Source organism: Medicago sativa, chromosome 8, assembly GCF_051527215.1.
Source record: "Medicago sativa cultivar Bolivia chromosome 8, Bolivia_mono, whole genome shotgun sequence".
NCBI classification, from domain to species: Eukaryota; Viridiplantae; Streptophyta; class Magnoliopsida; order Fabales; family Fabaceae; genus Medicago; species Medicago sativa.
In genome coordinates this window covers 89,883,043-89,899,976 of record NC_140756.1, presented here as the reverse complement: position 1 = coordinate 89,899,976, position 16,934 = coordinate 89,883,043, and the positions used below count along the sequence as shown (strand labels likewise).

The following is a 16,934-nucleotide window of genomic DNA, read 5'->3' as shown; positions in this document are numbered from 1 at the left end:
ATGTCATAATGGATTGTAATTGTTGCTACCTAATTATTTCTAATTAAATATTTAACTTTTATAGAATAAATTACTGAATTAGTATTGTGTTAGTTATTTTTGGAAATTAAATTTAAATTTAAAAATATTATATCCTGAAACTATTGATAGGTAATTTTGTAAGTCTAATTTGATTAACAGAAGACACCAAAATGCTATATGTGGTTGTTGAAACTTGATTGACAATTTTAGAAATAATAGCCTATAAATCAAGTTTCTTTTTTGAGGGGTAGGGGGATTTTGTCTTCGGAAGAACCAAAAGTTATACTTGCTAGTCACTATGGGTGAGTCACTACTATTTATTATTATTATTATTATTATTATTATTATTATTATGAATCTAGTCTCTTCTCGCCCCTTGTATTTTTTCATCTCATGTGTCACCTGTGAGAATTACCTGATTTGGTGGGACTCTTTTTGTCAGGCTATTATCAATCATGGGGTGTTCACTCTCATGCCTTTTGAGCCTGCTGACCCATAATTACAATAATAATAGTATTAAAAGAAAACTTTGCTGGACTATATCAAACATAACAGCTGGGAAAAGAGAGATGATACAGGTAAGCTAACAAATCCCATCTTTTTTGCAATTTCTCCAATAATTTCTCCAATAATTAATAAAAATAGTTTCTAAAAACGTTTTTTGCAATTTCTCCAATAATTAATAAAAATAGTTTCTAAAAACGTGCAAGTTAGGAATTGAACTGGGAACCTTTAACATATACAGGTGTTACCACTGGACGAAGCAATGAAACTGTTGTGAACTTAGTTCACAATAAGTACTTAACCAATACATAACCACAACCTTCCAATTTAATATTTTGGAAATATCTCTTACAGGTATCACATGCATATAAATTGAAGCTACATGTTGTTTAAAATGGAGATGTAGTGCTATAGTAACCATTGCAGTCTTGATGGTATATTTAGTTCTCAGGTTACACCAGCCAGAGTAATAGTTGGATTTTTAGGTGACCTGTTATTTTCCATTTTGTTTTAAATACATTAATGAAGGGGGTGTATTGCAATGCTTGACTATTGACATTATGTTTTCTGTTTTGGTTGTGTCTTGAGTTTTGTTTGCGTTTTACTACCAAGTATGTGATTTTTATTGGCTTATTTACCGAAAAAGCGCTATGAACCCTACCTTTTATGTATGATACAGGCTGTTATTGAAGCTGGTCTGATTGCTCCCGTAGTCAATCTTCTTCAAAATTCCGAGTTTGACATTAAAAAAGAAGCTGCATGGGCACTCTCTAATGCTACGTTTGGTGGTACCCCTGAGCAAATCAAGTATGTGAATATATTTTTAAGGGTTAAATATGTTTTTGGTCCCTATAAATATGTCAACTTTTCGTTTTAGTCCCTCTAAAATTTTCCTTCAACTTTTAGTCCCTATAAAATTTTCAATCTTCACTTTTGGTCCCTCTTTTAAAGTAAACTCATATGTAGAATTCATATTATTTAATAAAATTTTCCATAAAAATTCAAAATATTATAAGAATCACTCCAAAAAAAATTCAGAATTTTTTAACAAAACATGAATTTAATATGAATTTTTATATGTTTTAAGGTTAAAAATTCATATTTAATTTGTGTTTTGTTAAAAAATTCTAATTTTTTTTAGGAAATTTTTTTAGAATATTTTACACATTTCTGCACAATTTCATTAAAAAATACAAAAATTAAATTAAAAATAGGGACCAAAAGTAGTAATTGAAAATTTTATAGGGACTAAAAGCTGAAAGAAAATTTTAGAGGGACTAAAACGAAAAGTTGATATATTTATAGGGATCAAAAACATATTTAACCCTATTTTTAATTGTTATTTTATTTCTCTGCTTCATGCTGGCAACTTTGAGAGTTTACTTATTACAAGGTACTTGGTGAGCTATGATTGCATTAAGCCTCTGTGTGATTTGCTTGTTTGCCCTGATCCAAAAATTATTATTGTCTGTTTAGAATGTCTTGAGAATATTATGAAGGTTGGAGAAGTGGAGAAAAGGTTTTGTAACACGAGAGATGTCAATTTGTATGCTCAGATGATAGAGGATGTTGAGGGATTGGAAAAGATTGAAAACTTGCAGAGTCATGACAACAATGAAATTTATGAGAATGCTGTTAAAATTCTCGAGACATATTGGTTGGAAGATGAAGATGAGAATAGTCACATAATTCGCGGTTCGTTCCGGTACGGGTACGGGTTCGCGGTACGCGACAGGAGAAGAATTCGGTACGTATAGGGGTATACAGCTTCGGTACGCTCCGGTTCGTAGTAGTAATAATACCTAAATAAATATAGTGAGCTATAGAAAAAAAGTATTTTTTTTACCTAATTTCTTCTACCAAGTTTCTCACTCTCCACTCTTTGTTCATGTTCTTCTCACTCAGTCCTCAACTCATGGTGATTCATTTTATATTTACTTTGTAGTCTAAACCTTTTTTTCAACCAATCAGCGGTAACGATGCTTTGGTACGCTTGGTTCGCTGGTTTGTGCGTACCAATACGCCGAAGTACCCGAATTCGGTACTCACGTACCAATTCGCAATTCTCCCTTGATTACACGAATTATGTGACTATGGATGAGACACTACCTCCAAGCCATGGTAGACAACACTGTGATCAGTGGCGGATCTCTTTGGTGGCCGGCGGGGGCCACGGCATCCCCCAGTATTTCGTTATATAGTATATTATCAGTAATAATATTAGTAAAATTTCGCGGTTGCAGTGGAACGGGGGTGCCATAAGTTGCTGAAGGTCGCGGGTTCAACACATCATACCATACTCTTCTTTTTACACATTTCTCATCTTTTTTAGATACTGTATTAAAAAAAAGCGCGCGCGTGCTTCTTTTGTGCTTTTGAGGGGGGATTCGAACGAACCCATGTTCCCTTGCTGTTGCTGTTTCCAGGCAATCTATACCACCAGGCCAGTTATCAATAATTGTTAATTTTTGAAACCATATATTATATATTCCACAAAAGTTTGGCACCCCCAACAATTTACCTCAAGATCCGCCACTGACTGTGATCCGAAACATAAGATCGTGCGCTTATACAGTCTTGCCAACCCTTGGCATGCTCGTGTATGTCTGGAATCAGAAGTTGGTGGGCTCGGCTGGGATCGCTGTGAAAAATCATGGGAGCGGTGGAATCATGTAAATATGTCGTTTCCGTTATTGGGTTTCTCAGATATGTTTTCGAGGATTGGGTCTGCGGCCCAGTTCATTAACAACGCCTTTTGGGATTTGAAACCCTAAGATAATACATTTTAAACACCTCATTAGCTGTGACAATTTGTTTATTTATTAGCCACTAATCCTTTTTATTTGTGGATTAACTAACCAGTTTTCTATGCGTACGAGCTCCCTCTATCACGTAGTGTTCTGCTCTGTTTGTGCATACAAACTCTCTCTCACCCTGCTATGTGTTCACTACTTCACTTTTGCTCTGTTTTGCATGCAAGATAACAAAGTTATCTTCTTCGCTACTATTTATACAGTGAGACCAGGGCCGTCCCTATAAAACTGGAGGCTCGGCTCTCGTAGTAAAAATAGGCCCCTAATAAAAAAAACGCACAATTTTTTTAAAAGATTAATCTTCTATTTAAATTGAAAATAACACTCGTATAATGGTTATTAGCCACCGAAATTAAAATTAGCAATTATTTTTACTAAAGACGTGCTTGTTAATGGAAATAGATGAGAAAAAATTCAAGATATATAGTAGTTTTCTACATTCATAGATAACTCTGAAATGCATTTTAAATTGTAATGGCCTAGTAGTTGTGAATGTAACTGAGACTTTTATATTTGGATCAAATTCACACAAATGCTCGGGTTGAACCTCAAGACCGATGACTCGAGTGCATTTTATTTTACTACTAAACTATTCCAAGATATCTATTGATTTTTTATATTTTATTTTATATACCTAACACTTTTGAGTGTTATATTAATTTTCTTTTTTGAGGCTCCTAAGATTGAGAGGCCCGGCACCGTAGCTCACCTTGCACATGCCAAGGGCCGGGCCTGAGTGAGACTTGAGTGGCTTATGATTATGATTAATTTTTGATTTTGATGTTTTGGATTTGCTTATTGTTAAGAGTCCCACATTAGATAGGAGATGATTTGACAATGTATTTATAAGTGGGGGAAATCCTCACCTCACAAACCGGTTTTGTGGGGTTGTGTTAGGCCCAACCACAATTTCTAAGACTTATGGGGATTTTTATTTATTTTTTGTTTGTGGAATTTATGTCGTTTGTATGACTTCATGTTATGAATCTTAATCCCAAATTTCCACTTTAATAAAGAATCTTGGGTGTGATTTGATTATATATATATATATATATATATATATATATATATATATATATATTTACCTAATTATGTTGTTTTATATACATACATATGAATCTATATGCACATTTATAAATTTGTGAAGTTGGTAGGATCTTATGATTCGTGTTACGATCCCCAATTCTTGAACTTGTAACCCCTCCCCAATCCTGTAGATTTTGATTTGACTACATTGCTGCAAGTGATGGTTCTCACCTTGGTAGAGGCAGTGAATGACCTGGTGGATTCAACCTCCGTTGAAGACTTCTTGTGTGGGTAAATATGCCTGACTGAGTTTAAATCTAAACTGGAACAAGATTGATGCTTTGGGGTCGAGTTCGGGGAGTAGGGTTAAACTGTTAAATTAGATGTGGAGTATGTTTTAATCTATAACTATTAATAATGGCAAAACATGATTTTGGTGTAGCCTATTTTCTTTCCCAATTTACCCCTCAATTATTGCAATTATTCCAGGTAAAAAAGATTAGCTGTTCAAAAAGGAAATTATGTAACTGCTCTTTGATATTAAAACAACCGCACCATAAGTAGAGATATTTGGGAGGAAATAGAGATTCAGGAGTATAAATTTTGGTTCCCTATTAATAACTTCCTTCTGGTTGATACACCTTTCAACATTGATGGTTTACATTTGCCAATTTCTAATTGAAGGGACAAAAGTCATCTAATGGAAACATAGGTTAATTAAAAAAAAGTGAAATCACTTGCAGAAGAGGAAAGAAGACATTGCTAAGTATGTTTCTAACTTTTAATTTTAATATCTTTCAAAATTCATTCATGAATAATATTCATGGTACAACATTTACTTTCACCGCTACTTTCATTCCTTCTATCTGTTTTTTAACTATCCACTACTTTCATTCCTTCTATCTGTTTTTTAAATTAATTCCAGCAATAGCACGACTATCACGTCCGTGCAATAACGCGACTACCACGGAGGAAATCGGAAAACCATACATCAGAAAGAGAGAGCTAGACATAGAAGAAACATGAGAAGACAAGAAAGATAAAGAGATGATGAGTTTACATGTTTATTAGAGAAAGAGTAATTTTTGTTTTGTATTGATGGTGACACAAGTTATATGGGTTAACAGATTTTTGAGAAAGGCGTTGGATGTTACTAGATTTTTGAGAAAGGCGTTAAGGTAGTGGATGTTATAAGATTTTTTTCTCAGCCTTTCATGGTTTAGAGAAAAAAGTTTGGTTCTTATGCCTAGACGTTATACCATTTGTCAATTCTCATCACTATTTATAAAATGAATGTTGTATCTCATGTATTTGCATTGCAACATTTTGTTTTTGTTTTTTATTTTCGTAAGAAAAAATAATCAATATATGTGACTTATACAATTAAATCACTTCATCACATAGATTCTAATTTGAGAAATGTGTAGTTCCTTTGGTAAAAAAAAAAAAAAAACAGTTGTACTATCATATGTTGATCATGCAAAAGATGCTTCCATTTTAGGAGATTATATTTATCAATTGGTTATAATATGATCATCCATGTCTATAATTTAAAGTAGGAGATGAACAATTTGCTTTTTGTTGATTCAGTATGTTGTGTTGCACACAAGAGACTACTTAAACATTCATTTTGTGCACTAACATATAGACCGGCACTCACATTTTTCTATTGTGCTAACATATGTTTATACTTGACCTATGAAGTTGATTCAATGATTTGATATGAGATTAAGGTTTATACTAATTCACATAAAGAAAGACAATTGATGCTAAAAAGGTAAAGTCACACAAACAAATGGAAACATGAGGAAAATAAAAATGGAAGTGATAAAAGAGGGAGGGTCGTCGGCAGTCCGTTGTTGAGAGACAGAGCGAGGATTGGAGATAAAGTATGGAAGATGGGAAGTGTGAAGGGAGGAAGGAAGGTGATACTCCACTACAAAATCATTTGTCTTTTTATTTTTTTATTGGTCACTCATTACTTTTTATGTTTGTTTTTCTTAGCTTTTACATGTTCAATGAAGTGTTTTCAAATGACAGGATATGAATGTGACACGGTTGTAAAGTTTGAACAACGTTGAAAGAGTGAATTTGTTCTTATTCATTATTTTATTTTATTTTGAACTTTTACTCTATCATGCATTTTCTTCTCAAAGTATGTAGTTTTAAATTTATATCGTTTATATAAGTAATGATTTTTTTGTTGATCGGTGTGTAGATATTTGGATTTTGGGTTGCTACATTGTCGATTTTCTAGAATGAATGCCACCATACCATTTGAGGGATGAATGAATAACAATTTAATTATGCCACTAAATATGGTCTTAAAAAGAAGGCCTCTTCATATGTATAGTAGTTAACATGACTCCATTCTATTTGACATTTTATTTGGTGTAAGCCATGCATTATGCTAGAGGAATAATATATTTCTATATGCATTATTGAGATAATTTTTCCGACAATTTTCTTTATTATCCTGATATTGTGTTTTTACTCTCTCTCCCATCCTCTTTCGCTCTTTATTATTTTTGTCCCAAAACAAGAGGGAAGAAATGATTATCCCAATTCATAAATAAAGTTGTGGATGAAAAATTAGGAATAATATTTTCACACGTTAGCGGATTAAAAAGAGCGGACAGACGGGTACGGGAGTGCCCGTCTGAACGCTAGTATACTATAATAGATTTTTTTTTTAAGAATATACTATAATAGATGTTTGTAATCAAGATTCTTAAAATAAATCATTTTCAATTGAAATCAAGTCGAAATTATTTAATTTACTTTGTAGTGTAGAATGCAAATAAAAATTTAGCAATTTCAATTATGAAAAAATTATCTCATCAATGCAACAATAACAAAGATATTCATATCCTTTATTATAAAAGCTACACTTGCCAAGCTGACATGTTAGCCCTAATCCATCCTCATTTTCCCTCCCTAATACGTAATTAATGTTAATCAACTCAGTCAACAACTCCCTACATTTCAGTCGTAGATCTCATTGGTTCCATTTTGATGTTTTTGAATTATCTTTTCATTTTAATGCAATTTATGGTATTATCTTTCCAGTTTAATGTACTATCTTTTATTTTTAATGCAATATATGGTATTGAAAATGTTTCTTCGTTTGACTATTAAACTAAATGCAATTTATGGATGATTGTTTACCGGTAATATAAATTGTGAATAAAAACCCTTATGCAGCCATGAAAATGAATTATTAAACTAAAAGTATTTGATCAAATCTCGACGTTAAAATTAACAGTACAGTACATAAGACAACATAATTCATATTCATAATTAAATTCTTATATTAAAATATGAGTTCAGAATTTTGATAACTCACGCATATCATCTTAAAATGTGATCGCAAGACACAATACAATATATAATGTTCAAACCAATCGAAAAATAAGCATCTGCACAAAATCATAATTCTCAGATTAATTATAGACAGCAAGTCCAGATCGTGTGGATGATGTTACTTCATAACATTTTATGAAACAGATATGTTATTTTATAAGACACTTTTCATTCTAACATTCCTTCAGCAATGCATATTGTATAGATATGAAAATCATATTGTGAAGGTAATTTCAAATAAGTAACTTTGTTTAAGAAAATAATGATCAGGATCTTTATTTTGTATTTTTCGTTTTCCATAGAAAATTATGATGTCACTTTTTTAATTTTTCTCAATTTGTCTTATGTAGTAATTTAGTATCAAAGAACATGAAAGGATTTGTGCAGATCTTCTTCCACGTAGTGAATATCATTTTGATGCTGGTGGACGTGCTTGCATGTCTTTTGAAGAGTCACATAAATTTTATTCGTATGAGTATTGTTAGTATATACAGAGTCACCTCAATTAATATCCCATTTGGTGCAGGTGTTTTGTGAATTTATTGCTCAGCTGTAATAAGAGCTTAAAAACTAGGTGAAGAAATGGTACCAGATGTATATTTTTCCCCCTATTTATCTCCTATTTTTTTATACATTTGGTAAAGGGCTAAAGGCTTGCATCACATCACTATATAATCATCATATAATCATCATTAATTCAAGTATGCTTCCCATATTATTAATTGAAAAATACATCCTAAAAAATTAATTGAGAAATACTTGCTAAAAAAATTAATTGAGAAATATTTCTATGGTCACAAATCTAAATAAAAATCATCTAGACGTACACACATAACAATAAATTTGATTTAATTATGTCAATAATGCACATTATTAAATTGTTTTCGATCCTACCTTTTTGAAGTTGTGCGCGTGTTTGTTATGGACAACCTTTGGGTTGTTCATAAATGGAAGAGAAGTTGTACTAAAAGAGAGAATAAGCTATACCTAAGACTAATCTAACAAACTAATTCTTCATTCATTCATTTCATGGTCAATGCATTCACCAATTCCCTATTTATACAAACTAGAAATTGGCATATTCCCTAACAACTAAACAATGACTCATCACAATGGATCTCTCTAGATCCTTCTAGAGAGCATGACTCATCACCTAATATGACTTAGACTTATACTATTCTAATGGGCCTATCTTGGATCATTACATTCCATTGGTCTTGCACAAACACCTTGTCCTCAAGGTGGTAATTAAAAGTTCGCATAATAATCATTCTTCACAATTTCAATTCCACTTCATTTGGACTTCGATGTTTAGCGTATTTGATCCATGACATTCCTCCTTTCTTCACTAGCACCTTGCCCTCAAGATGTATTATTTCAACCAAAAAAAACCACAATATTATGCTGCCAGAGGTAATTTAAATCCAAAGGAAATAAAGTTTGTTGCAGCAAAATTCAAAACCAACTTGAAATACTTAGTCCTGCGCTGGTAACTTTCAGACGTTTTGTAATCCATTTGGGCTTGTTGTCCATTAAAAAACCCGACCCATTTATTTTCCTTAGGCCCAAATCTAATTATGGGCAAACCGAATTGTCTGAGCAATCCCAACTCTTGTGATTGACACACCAGGGAGGAAATCGCGCCGGTGCCAGAAACATTATTCAACAACTGCCAATTATTCTTTCCTCTATCCCATTCCCATGAAGTGCATAGAAACGAGAAGTCGGTATCGGACATCGGTGTTGGAAAATGGAACCTGCGCTCGTCACCGCCGGGATCAAAGACAACAATGCATCTTCTTGTTACTTTGTGTTTGCGAGACCAAGGCACCCACGGCCAACCCGAAGCAGCACCAAGAGATGATACCCACGCCGGAGATGAAACAATCGTCGGAGGCTGACTTGACTGCACAGAAATCACCATTGGAGAACGACATTGACGTTCATCTTCGCCGGGATCGAAAACGTAAGTGCAAAATTTCCTCTCCAAAAAAGTTAGTTGCGGTGCTTCTCCTTTCCTCTGTCTCTCCCAAAGAGGAGTAACGATGCTTCTGTCACTTTGAATTTGACGACAGCGTACGACAGAGGGGTTGACGGCGACAGTGAGTGTTCCGCCGGGATCAAATATGTGAAAGGGAACAACATGTAGCTCAAATGTGAGGTACAGACGTTGTTGAAGCACTACTACGACGGTGCTCACAACCTTCATCTCCGTTGAAGGTGTGGTGCGTGCAGAGAAGGGTATTTTTATATCATTAATGACATTTTGTTTGTGCTCTTCAACGGAATCAAACACATGAGCGGATATGGTGATGAGATCTGGTACGCGTTTCATTTCTTCCTTATGCGTTGTTGCTTCAACAACGAGTTTGTTGAATCCTTCACCAATTTCTGACACGGTGAAGATATTCTCCTGGATCTCACTGTTGACAGTGTTAGGGTTCAAAATTTCGAAACTTATTGTGGCTTCTTTGCTCGCGTTGATCTCAGGTTCAGAGTATTTGCTTGCATCAACAAATTCAATAATGATATTGGGTTTGGTGTTGAAGGGTATTGGTTCAGATGTGTTGGTGGCGTGTTGGGTATGGTTGGGGTGAAGGAATTGGTTGCTGGTGTATGGGTGTGTATGATTGTTGCTGGGTTTTTGAGTGGTTGATGTTGAAGGGTGGTGGTTCTGTTGTGAGGGTGAAGTGGTGGGTATTGTGGGGTGAGGAAGGTGTGAGTGTGGTTTTAAGGAGGGAAATCTCATTGGCAAAAAGTGAAACCTCATTAGCAAAGAGTGAGAGGGAGTGCTTGAAATTTTGTTGGGAGTGTAATATTTGGTTGAGAAGGGATCCAATCTCAGCAGTGGAAGTGGGAGTGTGAGTTTGTTGTTGATGAGAAATTGGTGTGTGTGAAACCGTGTATTGTGATGTTGCTGGAAGGTGTTGGTGTGGGAAATTGAGGAAGCTATTTTGGTGATTCAAGGTGGTGGACGTGTGGGTTGGTTGTTTGTAGAAGGGTGATTGTGGTTTTAGCAAGGTATGAACATGGATGATGGTAGGATCATGATGGTAGTGGTTGTAGTAATGGTTGGGAGGAGAATTCATGGCAATGAAAGCACCAATTTGTTATGGACAACCTTTGGGTTGTTCATAAATGAAGAGAAATTGTACTAAAAGAGAGAATAAGCTATAACTAAGACTAATCTAACAAACTAATTCTTCATTCATTCATTTCATGGTCAATGCATTCACCAATTCCCTATTTATACAAACTAGAAATTGGCATATTCCCTAACAACTAAACAATGACTCATCACAATGGATCTCTCTAGATCCTTCTAGAGAGCATGACTCATCACCTAATATGACTTAGACTTATACTATTCTAATGGGCCTATCTTGGATCATTACATTCCATTGGTCTTGCACAACACCTTGTCCTCAAGGTGGTAATTAAAAGTTCGCATAATAATCATTCTTCACAATTTCAATTCCACTTCATTTGGACTTCGATGTTTAGCGTATTTGATCCATGACAGTGTTTAAATGAATTATATTTAAGAATGCGGTCATACAAGTGTTTCTCTTATAAATGATAATTAATACTCGTATTATTTATTCTAGACTGGATATTAAGGATTCCATTTGATTGTACAAATAGGATTTTTTTTTTTTTTAGGGAACATATAGGGTATTTCAAGCTCTATATATCATTTATTTTGAAAAATTCAATTGAATACAGCAGCTGGTTGATTAATAAATTTTTCTATCTATTTCAATAAAATAAAATAAAATAGGTTTATGTTCTCTATTTTTTCATTTTTTTTCCTATTCTAAAATTTAATAATTTTGGTCCTTTCATCAACTATTTGATTTAAAATATGGTAATATGACATGTTTTAAATGATATTTTTATTTAATCAAATCTTTTTACTTAAATCAATTTTGATTTTTTTTTCATCATCAAATCATAAATCACTTCATCTAAAATATATCCAATCATCAATTTTTAATTTAAAAATATGACGGAGGGATCAATTTTACAAAATGGTAAAACAATGAGATAAAAAATTGTAATAAGCATTTTCCTAAATTCAGTAAAGTCAACGTAGCTATAGAGAGAATTTCATTCTCCCTCTAGGATCCCTCAAAACGGTGGCAACTAGCAGCGCGGCACCGTTTCATTGTACGTACGTTTCTTCTGAAGATGGAAACCTCATTGCTAACCATAGAATAAATAACTAAAAATACACAACCGTTTGATTTATGGTAGATGATGATTCATGAATGAGGTCACCTTAGAGCTTTGTTTACAATAGACTACTCATTTCCCACTAATAGTATCTTTGGTATACTAAATCTTTAAAATCTAGATTTATTAGTTATCAGATACTCCGTTCTTTTTTACTATGTGCATTGTTCTCGTAATCTATTTACTTATATTTTTTTTATTAATGCATAAAAATAAATATTAATATAGAAGATGTTGTTCATTTTATTTCAATAAATAATTTTAAAATATCAATTTTTTATGATAAAAAATTAAATATCAATTATATGAGAAAAGTTGTGTCCTTAAGAGAATCGAGTTATAAGGCTTTAAGAGTAGCATACTCCAACGGTACTTAAATAATGGAGGAAGTATACTTATAAAAGATGATTTATAGACTTAGTTTTATTTATGCACTGATATGTGTGAATCGACCAACAACGATACTTAAAAATGAAAGGAGAAAGTCCTTATAGAAAATGATTTAGACAATATATAGACTTATATTTTTAAATTGATATTGTATAGATTACATATGATCAATTACATTTTTAACATACACAATTTAATCAAATTGTGTTTATAATTTATATTTGTTTCACTTTTGTGAGGCAAAATTTATTTTAATTAATTTTGATATGTTTGATTGTTTTCGAGTAAAATTGGTTTGCCTGTAAAATTATTTTGACGTAAAAGCTTTTGATTCTAAGTTTGATATGTAGACTAATATTTAGGGATCAATTAAATTTTAAGTAATGATATTTGTTCCTTAAAAAAAAGTAATAATATTTGTATAATCATTTTGTGATAACTTTTGAAACAATTTTTTTTATTGGTAAAAAACCAATAGCGAGAAAGTTCTTACAACATGAGTATGAGAGAAAAAGTTATCATAAAATGATCGTCCAAATGTCAAATCTCTTTAACTTTACATACTTTTTACAAATAAATCACTCAATCTTAATGAAATTATGGAGCTAAAATATTTAATGAATTCTATCAAATAAAGAAAGAATTGAAGTTTAATTTTTGAAGAAATCAGATTTTAGTTATTTGTGACTAGACTTGGAATTAATAGTATAACACATTTCTCACAAGAATAAGATGATTCACAAAAAAAAAAAAAAAAAATACTCTATCTCCAACTCTTTTTAACCTGAAATCAATTTATGAGCAGAAACTCACGTGGATAGTTTTGGAAAGTACCGCGTGGTTGTTTTCCTTATCTGGCAGTTTCTGATAAAATAGGATCTATCCTGTTTTGGAAAGTCGGTTAGTCAGAAATCAGAATGAGCGTGAGAGGTACGGAACGGAAACGGATCTATCTAGTACTTTCTTATTCCAATATTTATTTATTTATTTTTTAGTATAGCCAACGACTATATATATTTATTTCTCTTATTATGCTTCACTATCCTATCCACCTTGTAATGTTTCACTACAACTCAGAGTTACTATTATTGCTGAACTCTAAATATTCCAAGGTTCTCTCGACTTCACATGAAGAGGCATAAAGTGGAGTGCAGCCAAGGATGACTTGCCGGCAATAATACATGTAATTCCGGCAAGTTGTTCTTGGCTACATTTTGCTTTTTTCTTCTCCTGTGATGCTCTCAGGACTTGTCTTCAGTTTGCAGCCTCTACCTAACTTAATGTTGCTAAGTGATTCAGTTACCATGGTTATAGTTATATATCAGATAAACTACTTTTGCTGAATTCATAAGTATTCATTCTATATATTATGACGGCCTATGTGATATGTTGGTACGTATGTGTTATAGTTGATTTGAGTCACTTTAATTTTAATTTTTCTTTTGAAGGTTAGCGGTATTAGAGCTATGCATGCTAATGCTCATGTATATTATATTATCAAAGAGTTAGAAATAAACTCGACAATAGTGGTGAATCCATCCACACAGGGAAATTTCTTAACCATAAAGGGTGCGTTTGTTTCAGCTTTAAAAAAAATAGATTTTGAGGTAAAAGAATCTAGAGATTTTTTTTGTAGAGATTTTTAAAAAAATCTATTTTATTTGTGTTTGTTTACTATCCTAAAAATCATTTTTTGAAGATTTGAAACCCTTACACTTGAGCTCCTTGTATTTAGAAAAAAATAGATTTTGGAAAAGCTACTTGGAATAGATTTTCATTTTGAGCCTAAAAATGATTTTTTTAACAAAATGGATTTTTTCAAAATCTAAAACAAACACTACAAAAACAAAAAAAGTGATATTTTAGTTAAAAAAAATAGATTTTTTTTAAAAAAATCCAAAACAAACGGACCCAAAATCTACTATTAATTCAACCTCGTCCAACAAAAGGCGTTGGCTTGCCATTATAGTTCTTTTCTGTCATCGTATCGCTCCAAAAGCCAACGATACTCGTATCAGAAAATGTATTACTCTGTTGATCATGTATATAGGAACTGATTTAGTAGTGATACTTGATAATTGTTTTGACTAAGATAAAACTTTAATGAGTTAAAATTCACACACAACTGTGAGGTCTTGTATTCGAACTCGGATGAAAATATGTAGTATAATAATATCAACATTGTCGATTGAATTTGAATAAAGGGTAAAATTTTGTTATTTTAAATATTATGATTACGTTTGGATTATATAATTTAGAAAGTGTCAAACCCTCAAAACACAAGGTTTAACACAATTTGAGCACGTTTTCGATTATATAATCAGAAACATTTTTGGACATGATTTTGGATTATAAAATCTAAAAGCATCCAGACTATGATGGATGCTTGGTTAGAAGGTTGGTCGGTTTCATTCTTTTTTTATTGTTTGACCCCATATTTTTTATCGTTTTACCCCATGTTTTTTACTAGTTGGCCAGGATTATTGATTGTCATTGCATATAAATAGTTACCTATTCTTCACTATTTTTTATTTCAACTCACTTTCTCTCCTTTTCTTTCTTACGTTTTTTTTAAGGGGTGGTTGTCATGGTTTCAACTTTCAATGTTGGAACATATGTCTTCATATCACGTAGTTTTGATGTTAGTATGATTGGTCAAGTGGGTTGGCAACATCAATTTTAGATTAGTTTGGATACGAGATTACTTAAATCAGTTTCCACCTTCTCCTTCTTCATTATCTTATGTTTCCATCTTCATCTGAAAGCGCACAAGAGGGGCAAGAATTCTCCCTCCTTCTCCCCACATCTTCTTGTACTACAGATTTAACTTTAGTTATCAAATATTTTGTACTACATAGTGTGATGTTAGTGTAAATACATTATGAAATTATGTTCAATTAATAAATTTTGTTGGCAATTTTAAATTACGATATTTTTAATACACTATGTTGAATTAACTAATTGAACTGGGTCAAACATATTTCAAATTTTATAATCTGAAACATGTCTAATACGTATGGGATTATAAAATTTGAATGGAACAAAATGGGCAAAATAGAGGATGTGCGAGAAATGCGGAGGTGAGAAAAGAAATCCTCATATTCTTTTGAGTTTGTGCAAATCTAATGGGATTGAAGCCCAAGTCGTAGCTACTTCCATGAATTCTGCTCTTTACCCAACAAAAATTGCTCGCTCCCAACTAAAAAGACAAAAATACCCCTACGCATGTTAACTCACACTACTGTTAATTTTGCGTGAGTTAAGTCACACTGCGTGAGTTAACTAACGCTAATGTAAATTTAAAAAAAATTCAACGTGAGTTAACTCACGTTTATTAGAGGACTGCGTGAGTTAACTCACGTTTATAGCAGACAGCAGTTACTGCATTTAATGCAATGCAGTAACTGAACAGGATTACATGAAGTCATTAATGACCCGTAATCACAACACATTCATAACTGAAACGAAATACGCCAGTTGAACAACATAATCATATAATCGCACGGAAACGATTCAAATTACACAAATTCATCGTTTATCACACAATCACATAATAACGTATAAACGATCAAAATTACACAAATTCGTAGTTAACGACGCGTAATCACATAATCACACTTAATGACATGTAAAGGATCCAAATTACACCATTTTGTCCTTAAATTTCCAAAATCACATAATCTCACATAAACGGTCAAAATTACTCAAATTCATCGTTAAATTACATAAACACAAATTCATTAAAATTGAACAATACAGACAAAAATTCAACCAAATTACACTATTACACGTTAATAAATATTACACTTCAACGGATAAGACATAAAGATGTAAAATGTTATTTTCAACCATCACGCTAAACATGTAAGCAACGTCACTATCATCTTCGAGAAGTTGTGAAAAATACATGGTCTTCCAAAAGTCCTCTTCCTTATCCTCCCCCAAGTCCACGCCTGACACATTTACTACTACATAAGATGTTCTTTGATTTGCACCAATATGGATAAAGTATCTGTCAAGTGTTGTCTTCAACTCGTCCAACTTGTCGGTGGGGTTTATAAAGAACCTAACCCTCTTTTTCACGGCTTCATAAAGGACATGAAGTTCAACTGGATCTTGTGCATCTTCAGACATGTTTCACTTCACAAAATATAATGAAAAACAAATATGAGATAAAAAAGATAAAATAAATAGTTGAATAATTAGAGACAAAAAAATGCGAGCAATAATTGGCGTGACATAACCGGTCACCAAAAAATATTCACTTCATATATATATATATATATATATATATATATATATATATATATATATAATATTAGTTACATATTGGCCACAAATATCCAAATTACATAACCGGCCACCAAAAAATACGTTGGTATAATACCACCAAAAAATAGGACGAACACCGACGGATTAAAAAATATCATAACTTATCTAATTAGACTAGTGATAATCAACATTTTCTCATATCTTTGTCACTTCCACTTGAACCTTTAAATATAAAGAACCAAATTGTTTCTCATTTATCTGAATTGTGCTTAATTTCTTTTGCTGACAAGTTCTTATCTTCGCTGTAGC

At 32.5% G+C, this 16,934-nt stretch overlaps 2 protein-coding genes and 1 long non-coding RNA gene across 3 annotated transcripts; 2 read left to right on the top strand and 1 right to left on the bottom strand.

Annotated features, from left to right (window-relative positions):
• Positions 1–468: 468 nt before the first annotated feature.
• On the top strand, positions 469–2,332 carry LOC146903085 (importin subunit alpha-1b-like). Its single transcript, XM_085738548.1, has 3 exons — positions 469–599; positions 1,205–1,332; positions 2,002–2,332. Exons 1-3 carry the CDS (start codon positions 477–479, stop codon positions 2,009–2,011), a joined length of 261 nt encoding a protein of 86 aa, XP_085594674.1. The 5' UTR covers positions 469–476; the 3' UTR covers positions 2,012–2,332.
• Positions 2,333–13,374: 11,042 nt separating this feature from the next.
• LOC146903084 (uncharacterized) lies at positions 13,375–15,277 on the top strand. Its single transcript, XR_015022991.1, has 2 exons — positions 13,375–13,745; positions 14,930–15,277. It is a non-coding gene; the product is annotated as an uncharacterized LOC146903084 (long non-coding RNA).
• An 877-nt stretch (positions 15,278–16,154) lies between these two features.
• LOC146903083 (uncharacterized) lies at positions 16,155–16,487 on the bottom strand. Its single transcript, XM_085737195.1, has one exon. It carries the CDS (start codon positions 16,485–16,487, stop codon positions 16,155–16,157), a length of 333 nt encoding a protein of 110 aa, XP_085593321.1.
• Between the last annotated feature and the right edge of the window lie 447 nt (positions 16,488–16,934).